The 18,174-nt window shown below is 34.9% G+C and overlaps 1 protein-coding gene and 1 long non-coding RNA gene across 2 annotated transcripts; both read right to left on the bottom strand.

The window, feature by feature from the left end:
- Window positions 1-468: 468 nt before the first annotated feature.
- LOC148879624 (uncharacterized) lies at window positions 469-5,507 on the bottom strand. The gene is made up of 4 exons (XR_016104300.1): window positions 4,422-5,507; window positions 2,235-2,401; window positions 1,432-1,484; window positions 469-791 (listed from the first exon to the last, which is right to left on the bottom strand). It is a non-coding gene; the product is annotated as an uncharacterized LOC148879624 (long non-coding RNA).
- A 4,423-nt stretch (window positions 5,508-9,930) lies between these two features.
- Window positions 9,931-10,239, bottom strand: LOC148879625 (uncharacterized). Its single transcript, XM_088974865.1, has one exon. The coding sequence runs from the start codon at window positions 10,237-10,239 to the stop codon at window positions 9,931-9,933; it is 309 nt and encodes a 102-aa protein (XP_088830991.1).
- Window positions 10,240-18,174: the final 7,935 nt, after the last annotated feature.

Below are 18,174 nucleotides of genomic sequence, written 5' to 3' on the forward strand. Positions count from 1 at the left end.
TGATACATATCGTATCGGGAGCACTCCAATATGCCCCTACAGAGGGTGTATCAGGGTTTTAACTGGTTCAGAGGGTGGAAGAATCTTAAACCAGTCCCTCTGAACCGGTTTTAAAAAAAATTAAAAAAAATATATCAATACTGCCCAATACGCCCCTACCGGCATATCGATATTTAGAACTTGGTTGTCTGTGAGCTAAATATTTTGCACAAGTACTGTTTTTTCCTTGAATTCCAATGTATCAGTGTTCTACTGTTCTTGCACTCCATAAACAAGTTTAGGCATTATTGCTCTGGTTTTTCTTATTTTTTTAAGACAATATCCGGTTTTCCTTAAGTTTCCAATAGTAACAACTCAGTTCATATTTATAGCTTTTGTACGTCTCCAAAATTTTCCCTCCAATTGGAATTGTTTGACATGGATCCAGCAATTTATTTAAAATAGGATCTTTTGCTTTGATGGACCATCTTTCTAAAACACGAAGTAGATTCTATTGCATGTGGCATTTTGGGCCAAGTTCTGAATATGCAGAGAGAAACTAGGAGTGTCAAAATAAAAAAATATATACATTTCATTTGAGTACATTTATGAGGGTGGGCCTTGGTCACCTGGGTGACCAGGGTTCAAATTTGAAGGCAGCCTCTCTGCAGGGATGAGAGGCTCAGTACATCTGCCCATCCCCAGATCCTGTATTGGCGAGACACAACATTTAAGCCCCATTAATCATTATTATTTCCACCAAATAACATTACATTCAGGTTAAGGTGTAGCACGTCCTTCCAAGAGACACCCTGGCATGAACACAAAAGGACAAATCAATATATGATTCCTGAGAGTATCAGTTGGGTCACACTTAACATTTATATATATATATATATATATATATATATATTACTTAGTCATTCGAACCTTAGATAAAGCGATTTTGATGCATTTCTAGGATTTACATGAGCTTTCCTAATGTATTCGAGTGTACCCTAATCATTCCACTACATCCATGTATATCCTAAGCGTATTGTGATATGTATCATAAAATTGCCATTCCAATTCGATACCAACATTTTGATCCTTGGGACCAACTGAGGGTGGTCCAGAAGATGAAATTTAAACATTTCTAATCTGATCAATTATTGCCTGTCCAAATCTGACCAAGTACTATATTTTCAATGTAGTTCCAATAAATAAAAGAGTTAGAATTTTGTGTGGTTTCAAATGTGAATCAGATATTAGTAGTAACTCCGTGCATGGTTTCAATTTGCTTCCTTTTTCTTTATTTAATTTTTTGATCAATAATCCTTTTTCCTTATTTACTTTTATTGAAGTTCATTAATACATTAATCACTTGCTTGAAAATCATGAAAATACAAAATTCTGAAAATGTTTGTAATTTCACAACAGGAAAATGTAATGAAGTATAGATATCCAACTTACCACTATCCTTTTTTGGGACGTCTCAGTTACAGGTATCAGAAGCATCCACCCAACTGCAAAGAATTAACCAAAAAAAAAAGGTTGATATTCAGCAACAAGTCAACCAAACAGAGCAATCAAATCATGATATTGACCTACTTCTCTGAGCATGGTACACATGCAAAGGGGACCTAACCTCTGCTGAATGAATGTTCTAACCCTATGGCAGATAGATTCTGCTCAAGATCATTGTTTAGATTGTCTTGTAAAGTAGTGATCAAATAAATAACTACATCGAACAAATTAAGAAATCGAAGAAAATAATGGATGAGGTACTCCAGCTGTTCAGAGGTTAGATTACAGTTTCCATGTTAGTTTTTATATACAACACAAACAGCTGCCTCTTAAAAAGGGTTGTAGAGAGATGGTATTACTAATTTCTGCGATTATGAGACAGTTGAAATGTTTATATCACACAGTCAACCTAGACTGTTAACCTGGCATGCAATTATTTGGATTGACAATGTACATAACCATGTCCTGGTCCATCATGGACTATCTCTGCCATGGCCCCATGAATAACAGCCTCTGACATTTACATTTTTATTGTTTCAGATATCAACAGGCAATAAAAGGGGATTGTGCCAAATAAACTAAGGCATTTGCCCATTTGGTTTGATACTTTGACATTAGGAGATGGAAGTATAGCAACCAAATATAAATATTTTGGCTGCAATGTTAAATGACATGTGCCTTCCAATTAAAAAATTAAGCTATCATTTAACAATTCATCAACTATTAATTAGTAAGGAGGTGTTACAAACCAAAACAGCCTCAATCTCCTTGTCAGACACTGGTGTACGCTTTGGCTGAAGGGAAGCCTTCCCTCCTACAGCAGTGTTAGTAGGAGAAGCTGGAACTTCTGACCTTGAAAAGAAAGTCTGATGGGTATTGCTTCCGGTTGACTCCGCTTTTGGTTGGGATGCAGAACCTATGTATGCATTGCCTTAATGGTTAGATGAATGATAATTATTGATTACCTTGATAGGTAAACGAATGGAGAATCATTAGATATAATTAGATTTGAACGAACGGAAAATAACTTAATACTAAAAACAATAAACAGAGAAGATAGTGCCTGGATAAAGAATAGGAGTAGTGTACTCAAAAACATGGAAATTGCCTCTGCTGAAGGTTCTTTGTATAACTATTATTTGCAGTTTGAATTTATTTTGGCTAAAGAAAATTGAATGTTTATTCAATTAAATTAGGTTTTTATCAATAAAAAAAAAAAATCAATTAGCACAGCTTGTTTTGTTACCTGAGGTCATATAATCCATAACAAGTTGGTATTCACAACAGAGAGGAGGTATCAGGGTCACCCAACTGAAGGCCGGGCCAACATAGATTATTTATTTATTTTTTATTTTTTGTGGATACTTTATTAATTTTAATAATCAATAGAACAGTCTTACTAAAGAATCAAAAGAGATACGAAGAAGACAGGTACATTATTAATTCATTCCGTATTTGGTATAACCGTGAACTAATTACCCAATGAAAGCACAGATAAATAATATACTTATATAGTTTGGTAAGCAGGGAAGTTTCTATAAGTGATTGCTAATGATGTTTGACAAAGAAAAGATATGTGATAATTAATAATTTGCAAAAGAGATGTATGTGTAATAAAAATAAATTTTAGATGTAGTGTCCTTGTTATATGGCTAACAATGATTTAAAAATCTGCAAAGTATCTAGCTCCTAATGCTGGTTTGGTGTCATACAATGCATATATATTAATTATAGACTATATACAAGTAGTTTTAGCACCTAAAATATGGTAATTTCCTAAATATTACATTTTAATGAAATGTCATTTTATGAGAATTATATATACCCAAACATGAAGCAGGAGGTGGCTTTTCTCCCAAAAGCCAGAGCACCATACCTAGGATCCGTAAACAAGTAACTGATGGGTCATTTACGTCACATGGATTCTACTAAATCAAAAATTTGTTACTCCATCTACCAACTAGAGTCTGCTGCAACACTTTCAATTCTTTTGCTATTAGTATCTTTGCTTGCACAGTGAGAACTAATATCTTCAGCATAGCATGGGCTCAGCTGTTTCTGTTGCCTGTAGAACATCCAGATAATCCATAAATTCATCCCAATATATCCACAATAATCCTTATTATTGTGTAAAAATTGCATTTTTTTTTTTTAATTCCTAGGTCGACTAAAGATACTACCTGCCAAATCTATCACCTAATCTGGTAAGATGTTGCAATACATCATGGGATGAAAACCAGGAATGTGAGTATTTATCCATGCACCATTGCGCCAATCATAGGCATCTGATCGGCTGGGTATTTAAGAATTTCCATTCCATTTGGGTGAACATAAAAGAAATAAAATGATTCCACAGAAATGCTATCCTACAGTGTTTGATTGCACGTGAAATGGCCATGGAATGATGGAAAACAAACAATTTTCATTAAATGTTTCAAAGAAACTGATATTCCTTCTAATTTTCTGTAGGTCATTTTCCGAGCAGACCAGAAAGTCGGTCCTCTAGACTCAAATCTTGCCACACCGCACGCTTCACAATCATTCAAGTTTATTTTAGAAGTTAAATCAAACATCTGGAAAATTAAGAAATGGTTCGTTTTCCTATTGAGTATCATTTTCCCAAGAAATCGTTCATTTTCCTGTGTTTTACGTGCAACAAAATACAGCCTTAGAGAAAATAACGTAAAGAAAAGGCATAAGCCCTGAAAATATTCATCTACCAAACATAATATCTTCGATCAACTTGACGCACTTTGTAAAACCCTAGATTTTCTTTAACCAGATGATAAGATAAATCACCAGTAAACATCCCATTTAGGTTTCAAGAATAATCAAAACTAAATATGTGTAGAAAGAAATATCATTCCCAGATCAACACATATACAGAGATTACAGAAGTTAAATCAACGAAAAAAATTGAATGCTCAGGGACAGACCTGAGGGCTTTGGATGCCTTTGTGGGAACTTAATGCGTGGAATTCGCTTCATCACCTGTGCTCCGGCCATCTCTCTCTGCTTGAAGAAGGTTCATTCGGGCATGCAGAAAAAGGGTGTTCTTAGTTCTAGCACTCGAGGGAGGCAGAGCTCGTCCAACACGGTATCATGATCAATGTTCCTTAGTCTAAGATGGAGCAAAGCCGAATTCCTAGGTTGGGTTGGGCTGGGCCCCAAGGCCCCAAGGCCCAAACAATGCAAGCCCTTGTGCCCCCCAAATGGTTAATAACAGTGTTGTCAGACTCGGCCGGATTGGACATTTTTTGGGACAATTTCCGTTTAGTATCCTGTATTTTGGGCCTAGTGTCACTTTGGACCCCAAACTTTAAAATGTGATAATTCAATACTCGAATTTTTAAACTGTATCAATCCAATATTTGTCGTTAATCACTTTGTTAAATCATTAAGTGACATTTGAAAAGATACAAATGCCCTATGTGGGTCATCTAATTTTCTTTATCAACCATCTGCATGTTAATAATAATGAACAATCTCAAATACTTGCCTCTTATATTAAATATAGTTAGGGTTACGTCTCAGTGGGCACCTTGGTAACCCCAACATTCTTAATTAGAAGAGGCAAAGATGTGGATCTGTTCATTTTTTGTCAATATTTGGACGTTGATAAAGAGAATTAGATGACACTTGAAAGGTATTTGTGTCTTTTCATATGACAATTAACAGCTGGTTAATAGGCTGGTGACACGTTTTGAAAGTTTGAATACTAAATTCTTGCGTTTTAATGTTGGGGACCAAAGTGGCACAGGGTATTAATATAAAATTTTTCCTTTTTTAAAGAAAAAAAAGACACAAAATGGGGATAACATGACCCCAGAAGTCATTCAAACAAATAAACTAAAGTTCTTTAGGAAGATTACAAAAATTAAAAGAAACATAACCATTAGGAGAAGACAGCGCCATGTGAGCAAGCCAATCGCCACCTGATTCACCTCTCTAAACACATGTCTGTAAGTCACACCTTACCATTCATCATTTCCTTCATCTACAAGCATCTCGAAATGATGTTCATAAAATTCCATGGAGGAGAGATCAGACCTTTGTGAGACAGCAAATAACAATCTTCGAGTCCCCTCAAATGGTGCATCTCAATTCTCTCAATGGGTCTTTCTATAATTCCATGCTACACGTCACATTCTTGTTTCTTCCCATTCCATGCTACACGTCACATTCTTGTTTCTTCCCATTCAACCTCATCCATCGGGACTCATATTCAACACGGATTCGCGTTTTCTAGTCGTTGTTTCTTTCAAATCAGTACTTCAATTGATTTGTTTACTTTGTTAACATGTGATTGTTTAATTCTGTAATTTCCTTCTTCAAATGACTAATGAAGTCGCGAATTCTATTGCAAATGTTCGGCGTTTTGTGTGGTTCCTCGTCTAAGAAATCTTGTGCTCTTTCCTACTTTAATGGTAAGATTTAGGAGAGGCAATCCATATAATAATCAATTAGTTGGACCCTTGCGATGCACAGACTTTGTTAAAGAAAAGTTGAAATATAAATAAGCTATATAAAATTCTCAATTGGGTTAAAGTTATCTAAGTCTAGGAATATTGGCAATGAATTGGATTCGAGGTGAGGACCACACACCTCATCCCTAAACTAATTTTCCAAGTAATTCCCATCCCCGAGCTTAAATGTCTAGAAATCATAAACATATTTTCTGGTAATTTTGTGTAAATAGTGGTAATTTCTGGATATTTCTATTATTTTATGTTTTTTGGCAATTACTGGTAATTTATGTTAATTTGTGCTAAATGATGGTAATTTATTTTGGATATGTTCTTTGGAAAATTCAGGTAGATTCTATTAATTTATTTTAATTTATTGGTAATTTTATTATTAATTAATATTTTAGTTTACATTTTTATATTTGAGTGTTTAATATTTGATTGACTTTTTTGTTAATGTAAAAGAATAAAAATAATAAAATATAAAATAATTAATTAAAAAATAATAGTTGCATATGTTTTGTTTTGGATTCTTGATTTATGCATTATCAACAAAATTGTATGATATCTATGCATCTTGTTGTTAATTGCAATACTTTTTCATATATACCATTAAAATATACATTCTATGCATTTATACATTATTTATGGGTATTTGACCTTAAATATAATATTATTCTTAATGACATGAATTATCAGGATCAATTAGATAAATTAGCTAAAACTGACAAATGTTTTGGTATGGGAAGTAAAATATCATAACGCTAGAGATAAGCACTTATTGGAAATGCATAAAGTGCATGAAATATATGAAGTTGGATTATTAAAATATGAGGAATCTCTTCACCTTTTCAGTTGCATGCCTTTGGAGATGATCATCCTAAAGAAGACATCTCAAAGAGCATTTAAACCATGCCAAAGGTCTTCCCATAGCTCTTGTGGTTCTGCGTTCTTCTTTGTTTGGCTAAAAGCATATCAAAAGGGAAAAGTAAAGTACTTTTGAAAAGTTAAAAGTGATTCCTAATGGTGAAATTATAGGTATACATAAAATAAGGCCCTGTTTGGTGATATTTCATACTTTATACTTTTAAAAAATATAAAGTATATATACTTTCATATTTTTATTTTGAAAATTGTTTGGACGAGAATTTTTCAAAAACATGTTTTTTTTTTTTAAAGTAAAAGCAAATGATGGCTTTTTGATACAACAAAATATTTATACGTGTACATGTCACATGGTATCATATTTGGACGCCACCATTTGAATATATGCTACAAGGAACAGACATGTGTGTCAATAACATGTAAACGCCACATGGCATCCGAATATGAGGTCAATTGCACGTGAATACCATATGGCAATATATATGGATGCCACCTGGCATTCGAAGATAAATAAATGATATTACATGGATGAATATGACGTGACATACACTTGTCATTAATTATATTCATATGCCATATAGAATCCATATATGCTGCCATGTTGGCATTCATGATTGCCACATGGCTCTATATGTTATACAACTGTTGTAAGTGTAAATTATTTAACTAGCCCATGCTTTAAGTTACCTATTTAATTAGGTAACTTTTTTATGTTAGGTAGCATAATTATTAGTTGTCATTATCATGATGATAATAATAATAATAATAAATTTATTAATCGAAAGGCTAATTAAATTACAAATATTATAGATAAAATTAGTAAAAATCATTAAATATGGTTTAGCATAAATATTGATGAAAAAGACAAAATGACCATATTGCCCTCTTATTAAGTAAAGAGGTAACGATTATGAAACACACCAGCGAAGGTGACCGCTGCAAATCCTAGTGAGATCTTCGGTGACCACTGCAAATCCCAGTGACCACAGGTATAGGGAAATCCTTGAACCAGTCAGTTTTATGTTTAACAGTAGTTGAAGATAACAAATCTTCATAGGATCCCTATAACAAAGCTCTCAAAATCAAGAAAAATAATTCAAAGCGTTGATTATTTCTTGTAGGTTAGTTGAATTAATACGGGCAACAAAGGTTTTGAATAAGAGGAAAGCGAATACAATTCTACTTGAAACCAAAAACCTTTCATCTTCTTTTTGTTTGATCTTCTAAAATTTAGACTTACTAGCTAAAATAGAGGAAATCAGAAAGAGAAGTACTTGAAACATGCTTGGTAACAGAGATCTGCATTCGCACACATTCGTTTAAACAAATACGAAACCCCACATCTCCCACCACTACTTGAATATTCAACAATACTTGTTAGCCAAGACTGAAGAAGTCGGTTGTAACAAACACTCGGTAGATAGGCCTCGTGGCTCCACTTGTCCGGATTAGTTTCACCACTTGTATTCCTCCTCCCTTGTTGCTTCAACCGAAACTACTCCATTCTACGTCAATGACAGTAGAATACAACTCTTGTTCGTTGTGCATGAATTCTATCTGTTTGCACCGTAATAAGTTTGACAAATAATGTAAAAAGCATTTGGACATATCTTTATATTAATGAACCGTAATAAATTTGACAAATAAGAATTATATTATAAACATAAAAATATAAAAAAAAAAGTTTATAAAAAAAATTTAGAAACATATTATAATCATCATCACAAAATTTATCATGTATAAAACTAGTAACCGTAAAAAAATATAAATGAAAATATTCAAACTTGGGAAAGACAACAACTCCACCATCACACTACGCTTCAGTTATTGATCATTAATTATAAAGTTCTAAATTTTAACTTTTAAGACATTTTCATCTTAAAACATGTTAGTCAAAAAATAAATAATGACTACTAAACTAGGAAACACATTGAAATTTTAATTTGATCATTTTTTAAGGTTTTCCAAGCTTATCCTCATAGTTAATTCTTCACATAAATTATTAATAATTTTAACCTTATTCACATGACATTTACAGCTTTTCTTAAAAATAATATTTTGCCTTTTCGATACATTTTAATTTATAGACAAAATTTTCGAAATCCCAAAATATTTTGGAGATGGAAACAAAAAAAAAAAATTGTAAACAATATTAAGAAAAAAAACACAAAACAATAGGATGTTAAAATTATTTTTAATGTTTACCCCATAATTATTATTTGGCCAAAAACCATTGATTTTGTCAGCAAATTACTAATTCGGACAATCAAACCATTCGAACCATCTAACAGTTTTGACCATTTTTTATTTTTTATTTTTTATTAGAACGGACCATCCGTTCAATTTGAACAACCGGACCATTCAACCCGAGAACGAGACCCTGATCGGTCGTTGTCCTGATTCGATTTTAAAAACCTTGCTTAAAACAAAACACGATGTAACATCGTTAGGTAAGGCTGATAAGCATTAAGCAATCCATACAAATAAAATAAACGTAATTTGTTCATGTATAGACAGATTCTTTGACAACAATCAGTCAATTGTTCATCTTTCCTTTTTCGTGGAAAGTGATAATTACGAGTTTACGACAACCCATCAACAAAATGAACAAACAATGAGTGTGAATATAAGCTCTTCCCTCTAATTATTAATAGGCTGTGTTTGGTTTGAAAGAAAGGAAAGGAAATGAGATGTAGAAAAATCTTTACAGGCCTTATATAAGTTTCTTTTCCTTTCTCTACTTTTCCTTTCAAACCAAACACAACCTTAATTGTTTATGCGAGTTTGCACCGCAGACGAGAGCTGTGAGTGTGTGTGCATTGTGCATTCTTCACCACAGAAACATGCATCAATAGGCAATCATCCAAATTAATCCTGCTACTGAAGAATGGGTATGAGTGATGAGAAGCTTGATCATACATACACAAAGTAAAGGAATAGAGTAGTGAGAATCATTTGAAGAAGAAAAGCAAAATTTTAGTCTTTTAGACAGAGGTTTAATTCATGTTACTAAGTACAGATGGGAGACTCAAAGAGAAGGAAAAGAAGGAGCATTAAGATGGACAGAACAGAGAAGGAAATTAGTATCAAAGACTCATCTATCCATCTCATATACCTCAGGGTCCTCCATGATGCTTTCTAAAGAAGGTTTCCACCCTTCAACCTTTCCTCCTCTGCCATTCTCTATTTCTCCCAGAATATCTTCTAATTTCTTCCCTCCTTTCTCCTTCAACTGAAGCATCAACCACTCCAGCTCCTCTCTTGTCAATACTATTTTCACCCTAAAACCACTCTTTCCAAAATCTTCCTTAGCTTCACCACCTACCTTCAGTTCTTGATCTTCTTGATGTTCTTTCTTCTCTCCTTGTTGACCATGCTTCCATGTCTCCAGACAATTGCCCATTATATTGATCGATATCCCGGTGTAGGAAAACCACCTTTTCCTCTCAAAAGTATTTAGCGGTCAAGGCAGACAATACAGAGACCGCGCTTATGAAAGATAAGAAGCAAACTCAGAACAGAAAACCACTTCAAGTAGTAAGTGGCTCCACAGAGGTCTCACCTTGTAACCATTGCGTGAGAAGGAGACTGAGTGCAAATGGGTATATATCAAGAGAAAAAAGAAATCTGTAATTAAAAAAATGAAGATTTTTGTTGGTTGAGTAGTTAATTATTAGATTATGGAAGATCCAAAGCGGAAAAAAGAAAGTACTTTTCCTTCCTTTGATATTAATAATTGAACTTTAATAGCAACCCCAATGTTTTAATCCAGTTTTTTAGCGTTAGGCTCTTGACTGTATTGTCTGCAAACTGCAGACTGAAGGAGTGATTCCAGGAGGAAGGGAAAAGAGACAACACCCATGTCGTTATCGTTACGACTGTTGGAAAATGACTCTACCATTAATCAAGCTTTTTCATTCTCTGCAAAATGTGATCGAAACGTAAAGCGATCAAGGCCCAAATCTCGGCGCTTTTGTTAGTGTCCTCCTGCCTTGGTGCCGGACAGGACCGGAGCGGACCAGACACTGCGAAAGGGAATGAGTGATGGACAGCCAGCTCAGGCTCAGCTATGCATATGAAGGCGGCGAGTATGAGGTGAAGTGACTCGCTTTGGGAGTTGGTGTTTGAGAAAGGAAAATCCAACCTCGTCGGTCCGTCCCAACTCTTTTTTGTCGTCTCCGTCTGAATCCGATTGCCCTTCGGCCCAAATCTCCGTCCGTCCGTGTCTACCGGGAGTTTTGACGTTTTGGGCAGATATTTATTTCCACGTCTTTATAATATATATTATCATGGTGTTAATGGTTCCCAAAATTCTAATTTTTCCACTCCATCTTGTACTGTTGAAGCCCGGATTCCCTTTAGTCGACTCCAATTCCAAACTGTATCAAGATTGCTTTCTTGTACTTGCAATGAAGCTGTAGTAAGACTGTAAGAGCAGTGTTTTTGAACCCTCTTTGACCCAGAGAGTCGGACAGTCCGACCGTTCAGCCTCCTAATCATTCAGGCATTCGGTTCTATTTCATTTCATCCTTAATCTGTTTTTTTTTTTTTTTTTGTAAAAAATCAGTAGACTGTATCTTCACGAGATTTACCTACTCTTTGTAGTTTTTTGCTTTAAATGAAATCCCAACGGGACCCATCCTACAGAAGATGACAGAAAAGGGTGATCACCCTTCACATGATCGATTACTATTAGCATCCTTTAAAAAACTACCTACAGTTGCTTTTATTTTCACGCAAATTGTAAAAGGAGTGGAAAGCAAGGTTCAAAAGATTTTCCTTCCCTTTTATAATACAAAAAGTCAAAAGAAGAAGCCGAAAAACAGGAAAGCAAATCACCGATTAAGGATGGTTATTTGTTCGACTATGATACCAAAAACCAATTAAATGATTAATTAATGACAGTTTTTTTTTTTTCCTTTTGAATTGGGAATCAAATTTTGTGCTCAAGATATTAGAACAACTAATATCATGTAAATAGATTCATATCCTCCGTTACCAATTATGTAAAGGGTAAATGCATGAAGTCCAGATCTTCTGCCTACGTTTACCCACAATACACTACCCCATGAATTGATGCGAGAAATTATGATATTCAAAGAACTTTGTCCAATCAATCCCAAGGTATTTTGATGAATATTATCTAAATTGGTTATCATTTTTGTGATATCAGTTGATTGATTTTATAAGTTTTTTCAATATCATAATCAAACACTTAATTTATATTGGCATTTGTAGCAAAACTGATATAATTATGTTATTGAAGATATCCCATCATCATGTTTAACATTTTTTTAGGGGGAGTACATGTGGTGACAGTGGGCTGTGTATATAGTGCTCCCATTGGGTAAGTGGGAACAAATCATTCAAGATGGTCTATAGCGCAGACCTCAAACAAAAGATAGTCTTTTAAAAACAATGACCCTTTACCTGTGAATGAATAAGGAATAAGTGTGAGATATGCGGCTAAATATTATAGTTTTCAGTATAATTTAAGTTTTAAGTTATAAATTAAATAAATAAAATATTATTTTCAGTATGACCAGAGCCATTAAGACAGTCTAGGTCTATGATCTTGTTCTGATTAATAATCAATTTGGAACTGAGACTGAGACTACTCCACCAAGATCCAACCCGTTGACAGTCCTAGGCATTTAATACAGAGGAAAGCCTGCTCTTCTACAGGTTTGAATCTGCTCACTGAGGATGCCAAGTAACTATCTGAACTGCTACTAGGTATTGGCATCAGCATACTTAATGATAAGAAGTTTTTGGGTATTAAACAATGAGGATTGAGGATTTAACCATTAACCTGACAATTGGTATAATTGTATAACCTTCAATGAGTGTTTAAAATTTAAATGAAAGTTTAGAATAATAAAATAAATCAAGTAAATTAAAACATCACCGTCGAAGCTAAGGCTGTAATTTGATATGATTTGATTATTACTTTAGACACCTGATCTGATTTTGAATAGGATCCAACCAAATCCATATCCAATTTTAGAGCTGTACATCGGGTTGTGCTGCCCATGATCTGACACGATTTTGAACTAGTCCGGCCTAGCCCGATGGTTCACGGGCTTTGTCGTACTGCCCATAGCTCGTGAGCTAGCATGGCCATGGCCCAGCCTGCAGTGAGTTGAGTGTGGCCCACCCGAAGAACTAGCTGTTGGAGACCCCCCTCTCCTCAATGGCTAGTTTCAACTTTTGGGAGGAGTTATACAAATACGCCCCAACAGCTATAAACAACTATATGGGTGGGTGTTTATGTATTTTGGATTTGGGGGAGATAAAATGATAATAATGCCCCCAATAACTATATAATAGCTAGTTTAGGGGGGTATTTAGGTAAAATGATCAAAGACTTTATAATGAAAAAAAAAATTATTTAGTTCTAGCCGGCATGGAACATGATCTACTAGCTAGCCCCTCCGATGTCTAAGTGCCATTGAAATCTTGTTTTAGTGCAGATGCTAGAGTGCTGGACAACAAGAAAAGCTGCATAAATGATAAAAGTTTGAATATGTGCATTTGCCTTAAAGATAGGCTAAGATGCTGAGGATATATTACAACACAAAGGAGGGCATGACATTACACCTAATGTTTCATTTGAAGTAGATGATGAAAATCAAGGAGATGATTAGATGAAGATGCATGTGGAGGTGGAACTTAAGGAAAAATGATGAAATCAATATTTTTTTATTTTTTTGCATACTCGATATTTCAATTATTGTAAATTTTTTCAATTATTGTAATTTTTCAATTTTATTTAAATTAGTTGTTATTTTTTCAACAATGTAGTTTTTTCAGTTTCAATTTATAAATTAATGTATTATATTTTTTTATATTTTATTCCATTTTCTACATTTCATTCATCCATTGACCATTGTATTGTTCAAATTCAAAAAATAAAATTCTTATTTGTTTCCAATTTGTTATCCATTTTGTATTTTATTGAGTATTTAAGTATTTTTTTTCATTTCTTTGTTAGATTTTTTATTTTTCCAATTTGTTCCCAAAGATCAAAGAAATTAAAGAAAATAAAGTATTTTAGTTTTAGTGTTTACTTAACAAAAAAAATCAAAATATCAAAAAACGAAAAAAAAAAAACAAGGTGGCTCGATTCAACCCATAACCCAACCTGACACAGGCCAAGCCCACGGCATGGCCCACAACCTGCCCAACCCAGGCCCACAGCATGAAACAGGCTCGGCTGTGTCAGGCTGACCCCACGAAACATCCCAGGGGAGGAAAGCACGGCACACACGCCGTCATGCCATGCCAGCCCAATAGGACCCGATTTACACCTCTGAACCAATTCAATTAGTTAACCTTAAATCTAGATTCAGCTTAAAATCCATAGATCTAAGGATCTCAAATGATAACATAAAGCACGGGATCTTCGGGCAGCAAAAAGCCTAATAAAATCTTGTAATTATATGTTAAATTCATTGGAAGATGTTCCTCATGTGGAACTCGACGACTTGCCCTCAACATCTATGCATACTTTTTTCTTTCAAGAAATTATGTGTATAATTTTCTACTTAGTTAAAGGTTTTCATGTACCATGCGTTGCATGCATTTTTCAGCAATCTGAGACCCATGTAATATGTGTAGCATGCATTTTTTTTTTTCATCTTTGGCTGGGAGCTAGAGGTTCAAGCATCCAACTCAAATAGGTCAACCTATGATATCAGAATTAAACTAAAAAAGTTAAAAACAAATAGTAATACAAAAAATTATAAAAACATACAAAATTTTGATAGAAAAAATTATGCACATTTATAATATTATATATTCATCATAATAAACCAAAATGTGTGATAAACAAGAATTATTTCTTTCAATGATAGAAATAGAATATAAAATTTAAAAATTCAAAAAACAAATAGAAAATGGTGTTGTTTTTCTATCTAAGTAACAAGTCAGTGGTTAAACCTCCAAGTTAAATAAGTCAACCTAGTATGTCATAATAAAATAATAAAAATTTTAAAATAGACAAAAATAGAAAAATTTTGTATAAAATTTACTTGCATTTCTAATAATATATATTCATCACATTAAACCAAAGAAGTATGATGAATAAGAATTATTTGTATTAACGATGGAGATAGAATACAAAATCTAAACATACCGAAATCAAAACCATTTTCACATCCAAGTGTCAAAGTCAATGGTTCAATCATCTAGGTTAAATGGGTCAATACGTAATGTCATAATTAAAAAATGGAAATTTGATAGTTAGATAGAAATACAAACAAGCTATAGAAAAATGTAGAAATTTGTAGAAAAAAATTAAGTACATATCTAATATATATAAAGAGAATTAATGCCCAATCAATGACCCATTGGCTGGGTCAAACAGATCAGTCATACAACCAATCAGATTATAGGTTGTTGACCAAATCAATTTTTTTTTTTTTTGCAATAAAAAAAAAATTGGATTAAAACAAGTCAGGTTGGGTGAAGATTGGGTTGCAACTTGGATTGGCCCCACTTAGAATTTTACACTGTTTTAGGCTCTGATCTTTGGGCTGGGCCCATTGAAATTTTGACAAAGGCCCAACCAAAGGCCACCTAAGTTGCACCCCTAAGTGAGGATTAGGGCTTGGGCCTTTAGGCCAGGCCCATTTAAATTTTCATAAAAGCCCAACCCGAACCTGCCAAAGTTGCATCCCTAGGTGAGGAACTGAGGATTATGATTGTGGATTAAATGGCTTGGGTTGAGTTAGGGATGACATCAACCCAACCTAACCCATCCCAAATTGCACTCCTAATTACTCTCTCCAACACAGCTATCTCAAAGAGAATACCCATCCTTCTGCTGTATTAGAGTGAGGACCAAATTTCCGCTGTCCTTAGAAGAAAGTCAGAAATAAGCATTGCATAATTTGATAGGAATCCGTAATCGACCCCATATAATTGGGATAAGGCTTAGGATGAGCTACTCAAGCTTGTAAAATTTAAAAAGAAATTATAAGAAAAAATAACACCAAGCAGAAAAAATAGCAGTTGACAGCGATCATTTAGGCATTGAAGACCTATTCTAGATTAAGGAAAGCCAAAGATGAAATTCCAACATTTTGTTCAAATTTTCTCCACTCTCTCTAAAGCTCTAGTTCTCTTGGAACTTATGCCCAGACCATTTAGATCTGCAATCTAATTAAACTGCCTTCCACATGACTCTAATACTTCACAGCCCAAAATTCCCAGTGGAACTCAAATTACTTGAGTTTTTTTTTTTTTTTTTAACTTTCGGGAGAAAGCCTGAAATTTCTTAGACTTCAGATCAGAACCTCAATTAAACATAACCAGTTCATCCTAAACACTTCAAAACCCTGCACCATTTAAAAATTTCCAGATAAATTCGAACACCAGAAAGTTGCCCAATTGTTTTTTTTCAATAAATCCCACTTTAGAGCCTTCTAGGGGTTTTCAAACACCAGAAAGTTTCAAACACTTTGAAACTAGATTCACTGAAAAATTATTTCATAGTTGGATTTTAGCCTTTTAGGGGTTCTCACCAAATCTAATTTGTAGGCTTTTCATACAGAGCCTGCCTTGCAAATACAGAAGTCACAGCATGAAAGTCCTCCCAAACAAGCATTCAATCAAAGCTGAAACTTTAGGGGTTTTCACCAAATCTAATTTGTATGCTTTTCATGCAGAGCCTGCCTTGCAAACACAGAAGTCACAGCATGAAAGTCCTCCCAAACAAACATTCAATCAAAGCTAAGACTCTCGCAAACGGACCTTAGTTCTCCCAAATGGGCGAGAAGAAACTTTGGCTTTTTGAGAACTTCCTCCATATGATATGTTACCCTATTCAGTCCCTTATTTGTACTTTTAGCTAAAAGAAAATAATACTGGTTGAAAATATTCATTTACCCCACCCACACCCGAGTTCACTTTTGCTATGTCATTGAGTGAAAATGGAGACTTTTGGCTAGACCTGTTCATGGGCCGGCCCAGCTTAGCCTGTTCTAAGTTGGGTTTGGACAAGATATCAGGCCTGCGGGCTCCGGTTTGGGCTTAAAATATTGAGCCCGACCTTTTTTTTGGACTGGGTTTGAGCTTTCTCAAAAAAGCTCAACCCGAGCCCTACTTGATAACGTATTTATATAATAAAAAATATTTTTTTATAATATATATATATATATAATATTTTTCTTTATTATTCTTATCTTTTTCAACTAACAGTGGAATCATTATTCTTATCTTTTTTTCCAATTTTCTGATCGGCTCGGGCTCAGGCATGGGTATATTTTGTTAATACAGACAAAGTCCGACCCAAACCGGCCCAGCCCAGACCAGCCCATGAACAGGTCTATTCATGGCCTTCAATGTATTGCTATGGGCAGCAAACCAAGAAGTCATTTCATCTAATTTAAGGGCAAGCGATAGCAATGCATCAAGTGCTTAGATCTCCTACCCACAAACTCTTTCTAAATCCTTACCCACAAGACACTACGGTGTGTAAAGAGAACATCTTCCATTCCAATTTTGGGTTGGTAGGGATGTGGAAAGAGTTCGGATCTCCGGCCCACGTTTATTGCAGCCATACATAGAGAACATCTCATCCTCTGCATAGTATTATGCAGGGGGAGATGTTCCCAATTCACGGGGGGGTGGTGTATTGTGGGTAGGTGTGGGCAGGAGATCCGCCTCCTTGTGGAAGGGGTTTGTGAATTGTGATGCGGAGTGATGTTGACCAATTCATGGGTTGCCTGTTGGGCCCAATTATGCACTATTTTGGACTTGGGCTTCAGGTAGGGGTTCATTCAAAATTTTGCCCAAGCCAAACCTGACCTCGGCCCACGAAATACAGGTCCAGAGTGATATAACTAGGGATGGCAAATATTTCTATTTCCCTATACCCAGGGGGATCTGCTTGAGGATTGGGGGTAGAGACGGGGAAAGTTTCATCCCCGTTGTCAGGGACAGAGAGAGCACTCCCCAGTCCCCAACCTGCAGGGTCCCCAACTTGTTGGCAGGGATGGGGAGAGAACTTATCCCCACCATGTGGGGACCCCCAGCCTACTATGTGTATAATTTCAAATTGTAAATATTCATCCTTGTTGGCAGGGATGGGGAGAGCACTCCCCACCCTGCAGGATCCCCAGCTCTCACCTTGTGTGGATCCCCAGCCCGCTGTGTATAATTTCAAATTGTAGATATTCATTCTTGTTGGCAGGGATGGGGAGAGAGCACTCCCCACCTGTGTATAATTTCAAATTGTAGATATTCACAAGGTTCAAAAAATCGATACGATATGCATCGGGTTTTAGGTCTCCACCCTTTTTTAATAATAAAAAAACCTTTTTTAACTCTCCAA

The sequence above is a fragment of the Nelumbo lutea genome, chromosome 1, assembly GCF_056320005.1.
Source record: "Nelumbo lutea isolate HS-2025 chromosome 1, American lotus-T2T, whole genome shotgun sequence".
Lineage (NCBI taxonomy): Eukaryota > Viridiplantae > Streptophyta > Magnoliopsida > Proteales > Nelumbonaceae > Nelumbo > Nelumbo lutea.

Bases quoted from the DNA above. Each gene is read 5' to 3' on its own strand.
- LOC148879625 (XM_088974865.1), bottom strand. From the start codon at position 10,239: ATGGGCAATTGTCTGGAGACATGGAAGCATGGTCAACAAGGAGAGAAG.